The 15,423-nt window shown below is 43.9% G+C and overlaps 1 protein-coding gene across 1 annotated transcript; it reads right to left on the bottom strand.

The window, feature by feature from the left end:
• Positions 1-2,685: 2,685 nt before the first annotated feature.
• Positions 2,686-10,830, bottom strand: LOC139254827 (probable G-protein coupled receptor 139). The gene is made up of 2 exons (XM_070873840.1): positions 10,650-10,830; positions 2,686-3,587 (listed from the first exon to the last, which is right to left on the bottom strand). The coding sequence occupies exons 1-2, from the start codon at positions 10,828-10,830 to the stop codon at positions 2,686-2,688; spliced, it is 1,083 nt and encodes a 360-aa protein (XP_070729941.1).
• Between the last annotated feature and the right edge of the window lie 4,593 nt (positions 10,831-15,423).

The following is a 15,423-nucleotide window of genomic DNA, read 5'->3' as shown; positions in this document are numbered from 1 at the left end:
TTTGAGAGAAGAAATTCCTCCTCATATAGGTTTAAATGGGCATTACACCTCCCCTTTTCCAAATCTGCCGCCATTCAGAATATTATCTGAATGGCTACAGATTAGGAAAAGGGGAGGTGCAACGGGACCTGGGTGTCATGGTACATCAGTCATTGAAACTTGGCATGCAGGTACAGCAGGCGTTGAAGCAGGCAAATTGGTTGTTGGCCTTCATAGCGAGGGGATTTGAATATAGTAGCAGGGAGGTCTTACTGCAGTTGTACAGGGCCTCAGTCAGGCCTCACCTGGAATATTGTGTTTAATTTTGGTCTCCTAGTCTGAGCAAGGACGTTCTTGCTATTGGGGGAGTGCAGCGAAGGTTTACCAGACTGATTCCCGGGAGGCAGGACAGACATATGGGATAGACTAGAGCATCTGGGACTGTATTCACTGGAGTTCAGAAAGTTGAGAAGGGATCTCATAGAAACAACTAAAATTCTGACGGGACTGGACAGGTTAGACGCAGGAAGAATGTTCCCGTTGTTGGAGAAGTCCAGAACCAAGGGACAGTCTTGGGGTAAGGGATAGGCCATTTAGGACTGAGATGAGGAGAAACCTCTTCACTCTGAGAGTTCTTACCCTGTGGAATTCCCTCCTGCACAGCGTTGTTCATGCCAGTTCATTGGGTAAAGTCAAGATGGTGTTAGATATGGCCCTTACAGCTCAATGGATGAAGGATTATGGAGAGAAAGGAGTAAATGGATACTGAGGTGAATGATCAGCTATGATCTTATTGAATGGTTGTGCAGGTTCAAAGGGCCGAATGGCCTTCTCATGCAACTATTTTCTATGCTTCTATGTTTTTATGTCCCCTTATTCTAAGATTTAACTTGTTTCTCTCCGCTGTGAATCCACTGCAGTTCCATGGGGTTCGTGGACTGAGTGAATCCCTTTGCACGCCCGTGGCAAGTAAACGATCTCTCTCCAGTGTGAACTCTTAATGTGTCAGCAGGTGGAAAGAGTGCCTAAATGACTTTCCACAGTAAAAGCTTCTGAGTGGCAGCTCTCATCAGTGTGAATTATCGCGTGCTTCTGCACGCCGGATGAATTATTGATTTGCTTCCCACACACGGCACAGAACACGCTGATTATTTTCCAACTATCACTATTACTACCCGAACGTTTTTGGACTTCACAATAACTTGCCTAACTAATTGTTCCTCGATCTCGCTCCCAACGCATCATTTTTCGGCGTGGAAGTAAGCCCTCTTCATGCTTGTCCAATCTTCAAGATTGTTTTGAGGATTTAACGAGTCGAGTGGACAAGGCGGAAGCAGTAGTTGTGGTGTCTTTCAAAAAGCGTTGGACAAGGGCCCACACAAGAGATGTTTGTGCAACATTAATGCACATGCTATTGCTGGTAATATTTTGACGTGGATAGAGATCTGGTTGGCAGACAGGAAGCAGAGATTCGGGATGAACGGGTCCTTTTCAGAATGGCAGGCAGTGACTAATGGGGTGCATATGGGCTCAGTGCTGGGACCCCAGCAATTTAAAATATATATCGATGATTTAGGTGAAGGAATTGTGTGTAATATCTCCCAGTTTGAAGATGATACTGAGCTGGGTGGCGGTGTGAGCTGTGAGGAATATGCTAAGAGACTGCAGGGTGAATTGGACTGGTTCGGTGAGTGGGCAAATGCATGGCAGATGAGGTATAATGCGGATAATTGTGAAGTTATCACTTTGGTGGCAAAAACGTGCAGGCAGAATATTATCTGAATGGTGGCTGATTAGGAAAAGGGGAGGTGCAACGAGACTTGGGAGTCATGGTGCATTTGTCATTGAAAGTTAGCAAGTGGTGAACAAGACAAATGGCATGTTCGCCTACATATCTAGGGCATTTGAGTATTGGAGCAGGGAGGTCTTACTGCAGTTGTACAGGGCCTTGGTGAGGCATCACCTGGATTATTATGATCAGTTTTGGTGTCCTAATCTGAGGAAGGACGATCTTGCTATTGAGAGAGTGCAGCGAAGGTTCACCAGACTGATTCCCGGGATGCCATGGCTGGCATAGGAGAAGAGATTGGATCCACTGAGCCTGTATTCACTGGAGTTTAAATGAATGAGATGGGACCTGTTAGAAACATACACAATTCTGACGGGACTGGACAGTTTAGATGCAAAAAGAATGTTTCCGATGTTGGGGAAGTCCAAAACTACTGGTCACAGTCTAAGGATAATGCGTAAGCCATTTAGGACCGAGATGAGGAGAAATCGTTTCACTCAGAGAGTTGTTAACCTGTGGAATTCACTACCACAGAAAGTTGTTGATGCCAGTTCGTTAAATATATTCAAAATATTGCCCTTACGGATGGATCAAGGGGTATGGAGAGAAAGCAGGAACGGGGCACTGAGGTGAAGGATCAGCCATGATCTGATTGAACGGTGGTGCAATCTCGGAAGGCCGGATGTCCTACTCCTGCACCTATGTTCCATGTTTCTATGTTTCTATATTTCGTGCGACTGCCTATGTTGCTGATGGTGATTCACCCGGACTGCAGGCCCCTCACAGGCCGCCCGTTGTGGACAGTGTGTGAGTGAGAGTGTTATTATTCACGCGAATCACTGGCCACGCGGGGGAGAGCAGCTCGCTCACAATATCAGGACACAGGGAATCTGATGCAGGAACATTTCTGCGACTTCTCATCGTTTAATTAATTTCAGAATCAGTGTGAAGGGATATATCCCTACATTCTTCAACTGCTGTCTGAACTTAGTCTGGGTCACGGCATAAATTGCTGTGTTTGTGCAGCAACTCAGCAGCTGCAGCATTATTCCAACGTCCATTACATAAAAAGGTACATGAACAGAATCATACCCCAAAAAGTACATCTGGGTCCATAAAGAATACACCATAAACACCGCCCACAACAGAATGAAATTGCCGGAGATAACAAACAGTAAAATTATAGAATTCCTGCGGCTCGCCATCTCTGGGTCACTGGGACACTCCCCACTGCTGGCACCCCGGAGTTGCCTGCGGGCTCTGCTGGCCAATATAATATGCCTGGCGGTGACAGTATTGAGCAGAAGAATCAGAGCAAATGGGATACATGGGGTGAGAATATAATGAAGGAATATGATTGCTGCCCAGACCGGTGAATACTGAACATCATTTGTTATATAGCAAAACCAGGGCATGTTTGCAAGTGTATAGAAACCTGTCAACATAAAATACCAGAAAATGTTCTTTAACCCGCTCAGCAAAGTAACGGTTGCCAGAACCACAGCCGCCGTTCTCTCGGTGCAATATTTAGTTTTCAGATTCTGGCAACAAATGGCCACAAAGCGATCAAAGGTGAAACTGATGGTGAACCAGACAGAACAATCTGTGGCTGCGTGAAGTAAGACGGCGTGAATATTACACACGTGGAAGGACCGCACGAAATGGAACTCTTTCTGATAAAGAATTGGAATGTGCCTCAGTATCACGTCGAGGATAATGACCAGGAGATCTGTCACTGCCATGGCCACCAGATAGCGAGTGACACATCTGGAGAGACCGCACTTTCCACGAGGCAGGATCACAATCGTCAGGATGTTAACTGTCAGGCAGGGAAATAAACAGGTAAATTAAACATTAATTTGGGAGCAAGAAATAGACTCCAAACTAAAATAATTAGCAATCATTGACAAGGTAATCACCAAATAAATTAATTTATCAGCATTAAATCAGACGACCTATCCCTCAGTCAATGAGCCGCCAAATGCTTATGTAACATCATAATCATAGACAGTCCCTCGAAATCGAGAAAGACGTGCTTCCACTCTAAAAGTGAGTTATCAGGTGACTGAAATGTCCAACATGGTAATAACAGTCTCTGTCACACGTGGGACAGAGAGTGTTTGAAGAAAAGGGTGGGTGGGGACTCTGGTTTGCCAAACGCTCATTCCGCAGCCTGTGCTTGGTTTCTACATGTTCTCGGCGATGACTCGATTTGTTCAGCGCCCTTCCGGATGCACTTTCTCCACTTAGGATGGTCTTTGGCTAGGAGCTAGCATGTGTCGGTGGGGATGTTGCATTTTAATATGAAGGCTTTGAGGGTGTCCTTGAAACGAGTATTTAAAGTATTTGAACACAAATGGAAGAGATTAATTGTTGCAGCTTTTCACCTGCTGGTTTCCACTTGTGCAGAGAATATTAGACGAGAAAATATGAAAGTGTGTTCATATTCTAAGTACCTAAGTTCCAATCAGCTTGGGTTGTTTATCCTGAAATATAACGATTTTTGATTTAAATTATATATGAATTGCTCCCTCATTATAGAAACATAGAAAATATAGAAAATATTTGCAGGAGTAGGCCATTCGGCCCTTCGAGCCTGCAACGCCATTCAATTAATTCTTGGTTGAACATGCAACTTCAGCACCACTTTCCTGCTTTCTCGCCATACCCCTTGATCCCCCTAGTCGTAAGTACAATATATAACTCCTTTGTGGATATATTTAGTGAATTGGCCTCAACAACTTTCTGTGGTAGAGAATTCCACAGGTTCACCACTCTCTGGGTGAAGAAGTTTCTCCTCATCTCAGTTCTAAATGGCTTACCCCATATCCTTAGACTGTGACCTCTGGTTCTGGACTTCCCCAACATTGGGAACATTCTTCCTGCATCTAACCTGTCTAAACCCGTCAGAATCGTAAACATTTCTATGAGATCCCATCTCATTCTTCTGACTCCATTGAATACAAGCCCACTTGATCCAGTCTTTCTTGATATGTCAGTTCCGCCATCCCGGGAATCAGTCTGGTGATCCTTCGCTGCACTCCCTCAATAGCAAGAATGTCCTTCCTCAAGTTAGGAGACAAAAACTGTACACAATACTCCAGGTGTGGCCTCACCAAGGCCCTGTACAACTGTAGCAACACCTCCCTGCCCCTGTACTCAAATCCCCTCAATATGAAGGCCAACATGCCATTTGCTTTCTTAACCGCCTGCTGTACCTGAATGCCAACCTTCAATGACTGATGTACCATGACACCCAGGTCTCGTTGCACTTCCCCTTTCCCTAATCTGTCACCATTTGATAATAGTCTGTCTCTGTGTTTTACCACCAAATTGGATAACCTCACATTTATCCACATTATACTTCATCTGCCATGGATTTGCCCGCTCACCTAACCTATCCAAGTCACTCTTCAGCCTCATAGCATCCCCCTCGCAGCTCACACTGCCACCCAACTTAGTGTCATCCGCAAATTTGGAGATACTACATTTAATCCCCTCGTCGAAATCATTAATATGCAGTATAAACAGTTGGGACCCCAGCACAGATCCACGAGTCACTGCCTGCCATTCTGAAAAGTACCATTTACTCCTACTCTTTGCTTCCTGTCTGACAACCAGTTCTCAATCCATGTCAGCACACTACCCCCAATGCCATGTGCTTTAACTTTGCAAATTAATCTCTTGTGTGGGACCTTGTCGAAAGCCTTCTGAAAGTCGAAATATACCACATCAATTGCTTCTCCATTGTCCACTCTACTGGAAACATCCTTAAAAAATTCCAGAAGATTTGTCAAGCATGATTTCCCTTTCACAAATCCATGCTGACTTGGACCCATCATGTGACCTCATTCCAAATGCGCTGCGATGACATATATGTGCAATAAAACCGATAACTGTCATCAAATTAAAAATTTACCATTGAAGAATCAAATTGAATGTGTTTGCCGGTGATGATGATGCACTTCAGTCCCTCCGGCACCCACCTCTCGCGGAAGGCAATGAACGTTCCGGTAGACACAGCGTGCTCCATCTCCAGGGACACCCTGGATTGAACGTTTCCGCGGAAGAGAGGGAGGCAGCCGGGCTGAACGATCCTCTCGACCGCCCGCTGCCTGGACTAGCTGATGGTCCGCTTGGCCATGCCCCGGAGCATTGCGACGACGAGGATTCTGATCTCCCGCTCCCCCTCCGCACGAGGGACCCCACGATCAGGAGTGTACAGCCGGAGGCAACAGATTTTTCCACTCTGTTTCTCGCTGACAGACGCACTGAACTGAGACAGATCGGCATGGGGCCAAATTGCAAATTCAAATTAAAGATTGGAAATAAATGAAAGAAATCTGGCTGAACGAACATTTTGTTTCTGAATATTAATGATGCTTGAAATCCTGTTCCACCCATCAGAAGCAGTGCCATTAATGCAGAACTTGAGATAGTGACAAAGGAGACACTGACTGGAAATAAATGATCAGTGGATATTTACCCGCCTATAACATAGCGTGGACAGAACAGAGCGAACAGAGTTTTGCTTCCTCTATTCAACTCCAAGTGAGAACAAAAGACGAGAAATTGGCTGATAAAAGGAAGGAATAAAATGTTAAAAAATAGACGGCCTCTTATATGAGTTATGAATTATTGCATCACAGAAAATAACGGTAAAACATTCACAATAAATAAATATTCATGAACCTCGGGGTCGCTGAGATGATTCCAGTGATGCGATGATGGGACTTCCCAGATAGGGCTCCCATCTCGCTTCAGGAGTTCACACCAACATCTCCCGAGATTACACTGCTACACCCCTCAGTCTAGATATTTAAGGACCATGTTCGCCTACATTACACTACACTCACCTCTGTCGAGAAATTTCATTCACAGGTTCTCCTAACTTCCAGTGCTCTCACGTCGGTCCAGGGATTTCATTCCGAGAGCCAAATATTTTACTCCGCTCACGCCTCTGTGATTGGACCTGACTCTTTGGAAATAACATCTGATCTTGGTCACAACTCCACTTCCGTGCCCACTCCACATTACCCTTAAGTGCCTTCTCATTTAAAAATCCGTCTATCTCCATATAATAAGATTCATAGAAGCTGCCTCCACAGCTCTCTGTCGCAGAGAATTCGAAAGATTCACGCCCCCCTGAGAGAATAAATTGCTTCTCATTTGTGATTTAAATGGGCGGTCCGTTATTCTGAACCTATGTCCCCGGGTTCTAGATTTCCCCCACTAGATGAAACATCATCTCTGCGTTTACCACATCAAGCCCCTATAGAATCTTACACATTTAAATAAGATCACCTCATAGTTTTCTAAACTCCAATATATTCACATCCATCCTGCTCAACCTTTATTCTCATGACAACATTTTCATCACAGTAATCAACATCGTGAACCTTCTCTGAACTGCCTCCAATGCAAGTAAATCCTTCCTTAACTAAAGTGACCGAAACTGTACACAATACTCCAGCTGTAGTCTTAATGACAACCTGTATTGTTGTAGCAGGACTTCTATACACAGTCCCACTTGAAATAAAGCCAGACATTCTGCTGCCTTTTCTAATTGCTAATTGTATCTACATGCAAACCTTCTGTGTTTTATGTACAAGAATCATTGACCAATGTGGACCACAGCAATTTGGAATCCCTCCCCATTTAATAATAATTTGCTTATTTATTTTTCATAACAAAGAAGATAACGTCACATTTTCCACATTATACCCCATCTGCCATTCTTTTAGCCCATCCATTTAGCCTATCGATATGCCTTTGAAGATTTTTTGCTTCCTCCTCACAACATGCTTTCAAACTTATCTTTGTATTATCAGTACTTCAATGCTGGTACACCTGGACAGTTCCATTGGGCGGGCCACATCTTCCGGATGCCTGACACAAGACTCGCAAGCAAGCGCTCTACTCGGAACTCCTACACAGTAAGCGAGCCCCAGGTGGGCAGAGGAAACTTTTGAATGAAAGGATCAAAGCCTCCTTGATGAAATGCAACATCCCAACCGACAGCTGGAAGTCCCTGGCCCAAAACTGCCTGAAGTGGAGGAAGAGCATCCAGGAGGGCGCTGAGCACCTCGAGTCTCGTCGCGGAGAGCAAGCAGAGACCAAGCGCAGGAGTAAGAAAGAGCATGCGGCAAACGAGCCCCACTCACCCTTTCCTTCAACCACTCTCTGTCCCACGTGTGACAGAGATTGTAATTTCCGTATTGGACTGTTCAGTTACATAAGAACTCATTTTTAGAGTGGCAGCAAGCCTTCCTCTATTTAAAGTCACTGTCTACGATGATGACGTTGTATCATCAGCAAAGATTTAACATTTAATAGAGATTTTCAAAATTATGATGGGTTTCGATAGAGCGAGTAAGTCGAAAATGCTTCCAGTTGCACAATGGTGCATAACCAGAGGAGACAGGTTTAAGGTAATTGAAAAACGAACCACAGGAGAGATGAGAAGAGTGTTCTTTATGCAGTGAGCTGTTGCGATCTGGAATAGGAATTGTGAGAACACGGTGGAAGTAAATGTAATCTTAATTTTTGAAAGGGAATTGCTTTATTCGTGGAATGGGATAATTTACATTTTTCTGGCTAAAGAGTTGGACATCTGAGATAGTTCTATCCAAGAGACGGCATGGACACTATGGACCGAGTTGCCTTTCTTTCCTGTATTAATCTAACATTCTATGAGCAAGAGACAGAGAGAGTGAAATGTGGAGAGACAGAGTGACACTGACAGAGAGACAGAGAGAAAGTGAGAAATTTACAAAGTGCCAGAATGAATGAGAAAATGAGAATAGAGAGAGTATGACTGGAGGACGTATAGAGGGAAGTAAATTAACATTTATTGGGCAATATGATAAATACTTGATGTGGAAAATTGCTGGACTATAGGAATAGAGCAGGGGAATGGGACTAATTGGAGAGGGTGAGACCATGGTGGGATTTGAACACATGGGTGAGAATAATAAAAATGAGGCATTACTTAATCGGGATCCAATGTTGATTGAAGAGCAGATTGTTGATGGGTGAACAGGACTGAGTGGAGTTAGGATATGAAGAGCAAATTATTTAGGTGAGCTCTAATTCATAGTGGACTGTAACTGTGAGGTGGGCAAGGAAAGCATTGCAATGGTGAATTAGAAACATAGAAACATAGAAAATAGGTGCAGGAGCAGGCCATTCAGCCCTTCTAGCCTGCACCGCCATTCAATGAGTTCATGGCTGAACATGAAACTTCAGTACCCCCTTCCTGCTTTCTCGCCATAACCCTTGATCCCCCGAGTAGTAAGGACTTCATCTAACTCCCTTTTGAATATATTTAGTGAATTGGCCTCAACTACTTTCTGTGGTAGAGAATTCCACAGGTTCACCACTCTCTGGGTGAAGAAGTTTCTCCTCATCTCGGTCCTAAATGGCTTACCCCTTATCCTCAGACTGTGACCCCTGGTTCTGGACTTCCCCAACATTGGGAACATTCTTTCTGCATCTAACCTGTCTAAACCCGTCAGAATTTTAAACGTTTCTATGAGGTCCCCTCTCATTCTTCTGAACTCCAGTGAATACAAGCCCAGTTGATCCAATCTTTCTTGATAGGTCAGTCCCGCCATCCTGGGAATCAGTCTGGTGAACCTTCGCTGCACTCCCTCAATAGCAAGAATGTCCTTCCTCAAGTTAGGAGACCAAAACTGTACACAATACTCCAGGTGTGGCCTCACCAAGGCCCTGTACAACTGTAGCAACACCTCCCTGCCCCTGTATTCAAATCCCCTCGCTATGAAGGCCAACATGCCATTTGCTTTCTTAACCGCCTGCTGTACCTGCATGCCAACCTTCAATGACTGATGTACCATGACACCCAGGTCTCGTTGCACCTTCCCTTTTCCTAATCTGTCACCATTCAGATAATAGTTTGTCTCTCTGTTTTTACCACCAAAGTGGATAACCTCACATTTATCCACATTATACTTCATCTGCCATGCATTTGCCCACTCACCTAACCTATCCAAGTCACTCTGCAGCCTAATAGCATCCTCCTCGCAGCTCACACTGCCACCCAACTTAGTATCATCCGCAAATTTGGAGATACTGCATTTAATCCCCTCGTCTAAATCATTAATGTACAATGTAAACAGCTGAGGCCCCAGCACAGAAACTTGCGGCACTCCACTAGTCACTGCCTGCCATTCTGAAAAGTACCCGTTTACTCCTACTCTTTGCTTCCTGTCTGACAACCAGTTCTCAATCCACGTCAGCACACTACCCCCAATCCCATGTGCTTTAACTTGGAACAGTTTAACAAAGTCACTGGGCTATTATTGCGAAAGAATGAGGTGGCCAGTATTATGGAGATGATAGTGGGCAAGACCAGTGATTCAAAGGAGAAGAGGTCAGAACTGAACTCAGGTTAAAACAGAATACCGAATTTGTGAACAATCTCGATCAGCTTCAGACATTGGCCACAGAGGGGACTGAGTCAATAGATATACAATGTGATAAAGACTTCCAAAGATTTAAGTGACATACTCAGTAATACAGTGAAATATAGATTAGAGTTATAATTGCTGGATATGGAGACTTAAGAGGAACACCAACAACACCAAAGAGTGTGGAATATATTAAAAGAACACTCGTACAATTAACAACATATGAATAATTAATAGCTGGATGCAGAGATGTCCCAGGAACAACAACTGAAGCAAAGATGAGAAAGCAATTTACAAGTCTAGTAATACAGCGAAACATGGTTTGCAGAGTTAATAGTTGGAATCAGAGACTACCAGGAACAACAAATGCAGCAAGGAGGGGGGGGGAGTAAAATATGAGACCAGTAATACTTTGAAACATGGTTACTGGAATAACTAGATAGACTTACCAGCAAAACCAACAACAGCAAGGATGGGATAGTAAATGTATTGAATAATACGCAATGCATAACGCATTCGCAATACTAATGGTAGTTCCTCATAATGTGCAACAAGATAGTTAAAATACAAGATGAAGCTCCTGCCATTTGTTGTAACATTCCAATCCATTTTTTTCAGATTCCGATCCATTGTTATCACATTCGAATCTACTGTTCTCAGATTCCGACTCTCTCTCTGTGGAGCAGTGCGATGATCGCTGTTAGTGCCAGAGGTGATGCTCTCACTGTGACTATTGGGTAACACATTGAAAGGAGTGCCTTTTTAAAATGAGCGAGAATCACTCCAGTGACACAATTCGGTAAATAGAGACTTATATTAATTACAGTCACTGAACAAGCAGCTTCTGTAAACCCGTGGAGACTGATATTAATTAAAGTCCCTGAACAAACATTTTCAATTAACCCCTTTCAATCCAACACTTTATGTACCACAATAAAGTTGATCTCCAGGACTAGTTTTGATCACCTGGATGGGTCGGATAGGAATGTTCTCAAATACTTTTCACGAAATTGGCCTGGATTTTAAACTGGTTTTTGCCTCTCCCGCAAGATCACATGGCTCCGGTTGGTCTGGAGTGTAGAATGGTTCAGTTTAAGATATATCACAGTTGTGTGGGGCAGTCTGCTTGTGCTTGGTGATCTTTACTTTTCCCCATTGTTAATGGTTAAAAGGATTACATGTAAGCTTCAGGGCTGCTGACCAATGGTCATGTGAGTCTTTGTCGGCCGGTGCGGACACGATGGGTTGGAAATGGACTCCTGTGTTGTAAATTTCTATTTTTCTATGTTTCTCTATAACTAGTCCGAATGGATGTATGAGTGTTGCTGAGTGAAGGAATGATGGAAATAGCTCAGGCCAGAATCATTAATCCTCCTTGGATATGTCAGTGGTGACAGAGGACTGGAGGTTCATAAAATGGTACACCCTGTTCAAAAAAGGAAAGAGGGATAAAACCTGTAGCTACAGGCCAGTCAGACTAACGTCTGTGGTGGGGAAACTTCTGGAGGCAATAATCCGGTATGAAATTACCTGTCACTTGGAAAAACCTGGATTAATAAAAGACAACCAGCACAAATTGTGTTAATGTCGAAGTGTATCTGAAAAACCTGATTGAGTTCTTTGATGTAATAACCTAACGGTTTGATGAGCGTAGTGCAGCTGATGTTGTGTATAACGACTTTCAAAAGGCGTTTGATAAAATGTCACTTCATCGACTTGATAGGGAAACTGACCCTCATGGAATTAAAGGGACAGTAGCTGCGTGGATACAACATTGGCACCGGAACAAATAACTGAGAGTGGTGGTGAAAAGTTGGCGTTCAGACAGAAGGGAAGTATAGAGTGATGAAACCTAGGGTTCTATATTAGTGGCAGTGCTCTTTCTGATAGAGATTAATAGCCAGGACCTAAGTCTAAAGGCATCATTTTAAATTTGCAGATGTCAGGAAACTCAGAAATGTAGTAAGTAGTGGGGAGCATAGCAGACTTCAGGAGCACAGCGATAGTCTGGTTAAATGGGAAGACACATGGCAGGTAAAATTAAACATGTGTGAAGTGATACATTTTGGGAAGGAACATGACAAGAGGCAATATATGTAAAAAAATACATTTTTTAAATGGTGTGTTGGTGCAGAGTACCTGGGAGTCGATGTGCACAAATCTTTGAGGGTGGCAGGGCAAGTTAATAAAACTGTTAAAAACGCAGGAAGAATCATGACTTTATGAATCATCGGGTATGGCAGCAAATTGATTGTGCTACTGTACTAATGATCCAGAGACCTGGACAAAAGATCCAAGGGCATGAGTTCAGATCCCACCAGCTGTGCAATTTAAGGTGAATCAATAAATCTATAATTAAAATATTGTGTCAGCAATGGTGACCGTGTGGATCTCGGATTGTCATTACCCATCGAGTTCAATAACCTGTTTTGGGGATGGAAATCCCCCGTCCTGACCTAGACTGGCATATATATGACCCCAGTCCCAAAGCAATATGGTTAACTCTAAATAGCCCTCCAGATGTATCGATGGATTCACCAGCAGCGTTAAGGTGGAATTTGGTATGGACAATAAATGCTGCCCACACCACCGATTCACACATAATGTAGATAAAATAAAAATCTGTTAAACATCAGTTAATCTCTGCATGACGATTCGGCATCACACATTAGGAAAGCCTTGGAGCAGGTGTGGAAGAGATTTAATCATCATCATAGGCAGTACCTCGAAATCGGGGATTACTTGCTTCCACTCTAAAAGTGAGTTCTTAGGTGATTGAACATATATGGGAATTACGTTCTCTGTACCAAATGGGGTAGATAATGGTTGAGCGAAAGGGTGGGTGGGACTGGTTTGCCGCACACTCCTTCCGCTCTTTGCGCTTGTTTGCTGCATGCTCTTGGCGATGAGACTCGAGGTGCTCAGCGACCTCCCGGATGCTCTTCCTCCATTAGTGCAGTCTTTGGCCAGGGACTCCCAGCTGTCAGTGGGAATGTTGCTCTTTTCCAAGGAGACGTTGAGGGTGACCTTGTAACGTTTCATCTGCCCACATGGGGCTCGTTTGCCGTGTAGGAGCTCCAAGTAGAGCGCTTGCTTTGCGAGTCTCGTTTCAGTCATGTGGACAATGTGGCCCACCCAGCGGAGCTGATCAAGTGTGCTCAGTGCTTCGATGTGGGGATGCTGGCCTGATCGAGGGCGCTAACATCTGACATCCCAAGGGATCTGCAGGATCTTGAGGAGACATAGGTATTTATCTAGTAATTTGTGGTACCTACTATATACCGTCCACGTTTGTGATCCGTACAGTAGGCTGGCTATGTCTACATTCTCGTAGACCATGAGCTTGGTGCCAGATTTTATAGCGTGATCTTCCAACACTCTCTTCCTCATGTGACCGAAGGCTGCGCTAGTGCACTGGTTCCCCCAGAGAGAGTTATATGGAGATATAAGCAACTGTGATTTTTCCCGTTCGATCAGAGAATATTAACGAGAGATTTAATAGAGGTTTTCAAGAATATGAGGCCTTTGGATAAAGTAACTGAAGATAAACTCTGCCAGTGGTAGAAGACTTGTTAACCAGAGGGAAGTTTTTTACGAAAATTAGCAGAGGGAAGATGAGGAGAATTTGTCTTACACTGCGAGTTTGCATGATCTGGCTTGTTCTCGCTGAAAATGGGATAGAAGCAGATTTAACAATAACTTTTAAAATTTGCAGATGACACAAAGATTAGTGGGAAAGCGGGTTGTGTGAAGGACACAGAGAGGCTGCAAAGAGATTTAGATAGGTTAAGCGAATGGGCTCAATTTTGGCAGATGGAATACAATATTGGAAACTGTGAGATCATCCACCTTGGAAAAAAAAACAGTAAAAGAGAATATTGTTTGAATGGGGAGAAATTACAACATGCTGCGGTGCAGAGGGACCTGGGGGTTCTTGTGCATGAATCTCAAAAAGTGCAGCAGGTAATCAGGAAGGCGGATGGAATGTTGGCCTTCATTACGAGAGGGATGGAATACAAAAGCAGGGAGGTCATGCTGCAACTGTACAAGGCATTGGCTAGGCCGCACCAGGAGTACTGCGTGCAGTTCTGGTCACCTTACTTAAGATAGGATATACGAGCTTTGGAAGGGGTACAGAGACGATTCACTAGGCTGAACCCGGAGATGAGGGGGTTACCTTATGATGATAGATTGTGTAGACGATGTTTTTACTCGTTGGAGTTCAGAAGGATGAGCGGTGATCTTATAGAAAAATTGAAAATAATGAAAGGGGTAGATAAGATAGATGCCGAGATGTTGTTTCCACTGGTCGGGGAGACGGAACTAGGGGGCACAGCCTCAAAATACGGGGGGGCAATTTAAACGGAGTTGAGAAGGAATTTCTTCTCCCAGAGCGTTGTGAATCTGTGGAATGCTCTGCCCAAGGAAGGAGTTGAGGCTAGCTCATTGAATGTATTCAAGTCACAGATAGATAGATTTTTAACCATTCAGGGAATTAAGGGTTATGGGGAGCGGATGGGTAAGTGGAGCTCAGTCCACGGTCAGATCATCTATGATCTTGTTGATTGGTGGAGCAGGCTCGAGGGGCTAGATGGCTTACTCCTGTTCCTAATTCTTTTGTTCTTATGTAATTGGAATCAATACTGGAATTCCGGCATTTGAAGAGATCTGGGAACAGAACAGGTGTGTGGGGCTGACTGAATAGCTCGATCACAGAGCCTGGAGCAGCATGATGGATCGAATGGCCTCTTCTGTGCTGTATGATTCTGTGGTCCTTTGATAACAGAAGCCATTGAGTCCTTGTCTCGTGTGTAGAATCGAAGCTGTGCTCTTTTTGAGCTTGATTCTAATCGTTACTTGTGCTGTGATAAATGCAATAGCGGAAAAGCAAGCACAGTTTAAAACAGAGTTTAAAAAAACTGAAATCATGAAATAATTATGAGACCAAAAATAGGGCCATGATGATAAAATCGTCACCAATAAATCCAATAATAATTTCAGGAGAAGCCACTATAACCAGAGAGGTGAGAATGTGGACCCCAGCACCACAGGCAGTGGTTGAGGCGAATAGTGCAGAACCATTTAATGGGAAGCCAGGTCAACAAATCAGGCAGAAAACATTGGAAGATACTGCTAATAGGGTAAGATGTAGAGTTATGGGGGTTGTGTGGGGGAAGGGTGGTGGTGTGTGTGCTGCATAAATGCCAGCATGGAGCAGTCGGT

Source organism: Pristiophorus japonicus, unplaced genomic scaffold (genome assembly GCF_044704955.1).
Source record: "Pristiophorus japonicus isolate sPriJap1 unplaced genomic scaffold, sPriJap1.hap1 HAP1_SCAFFOLD_58, whole genome shotgun sequence".
Taxonomy (NCBI): domain Eukaryota; kingdom Metazoa; phylum Chordata; class Chondrichthyes; family Pristiophoridae; genus Pristiophorus; species Pristiophorus japonicus.
This window is presented reverse-complemented; position numbering and strand designations above follow the sequence as displayed.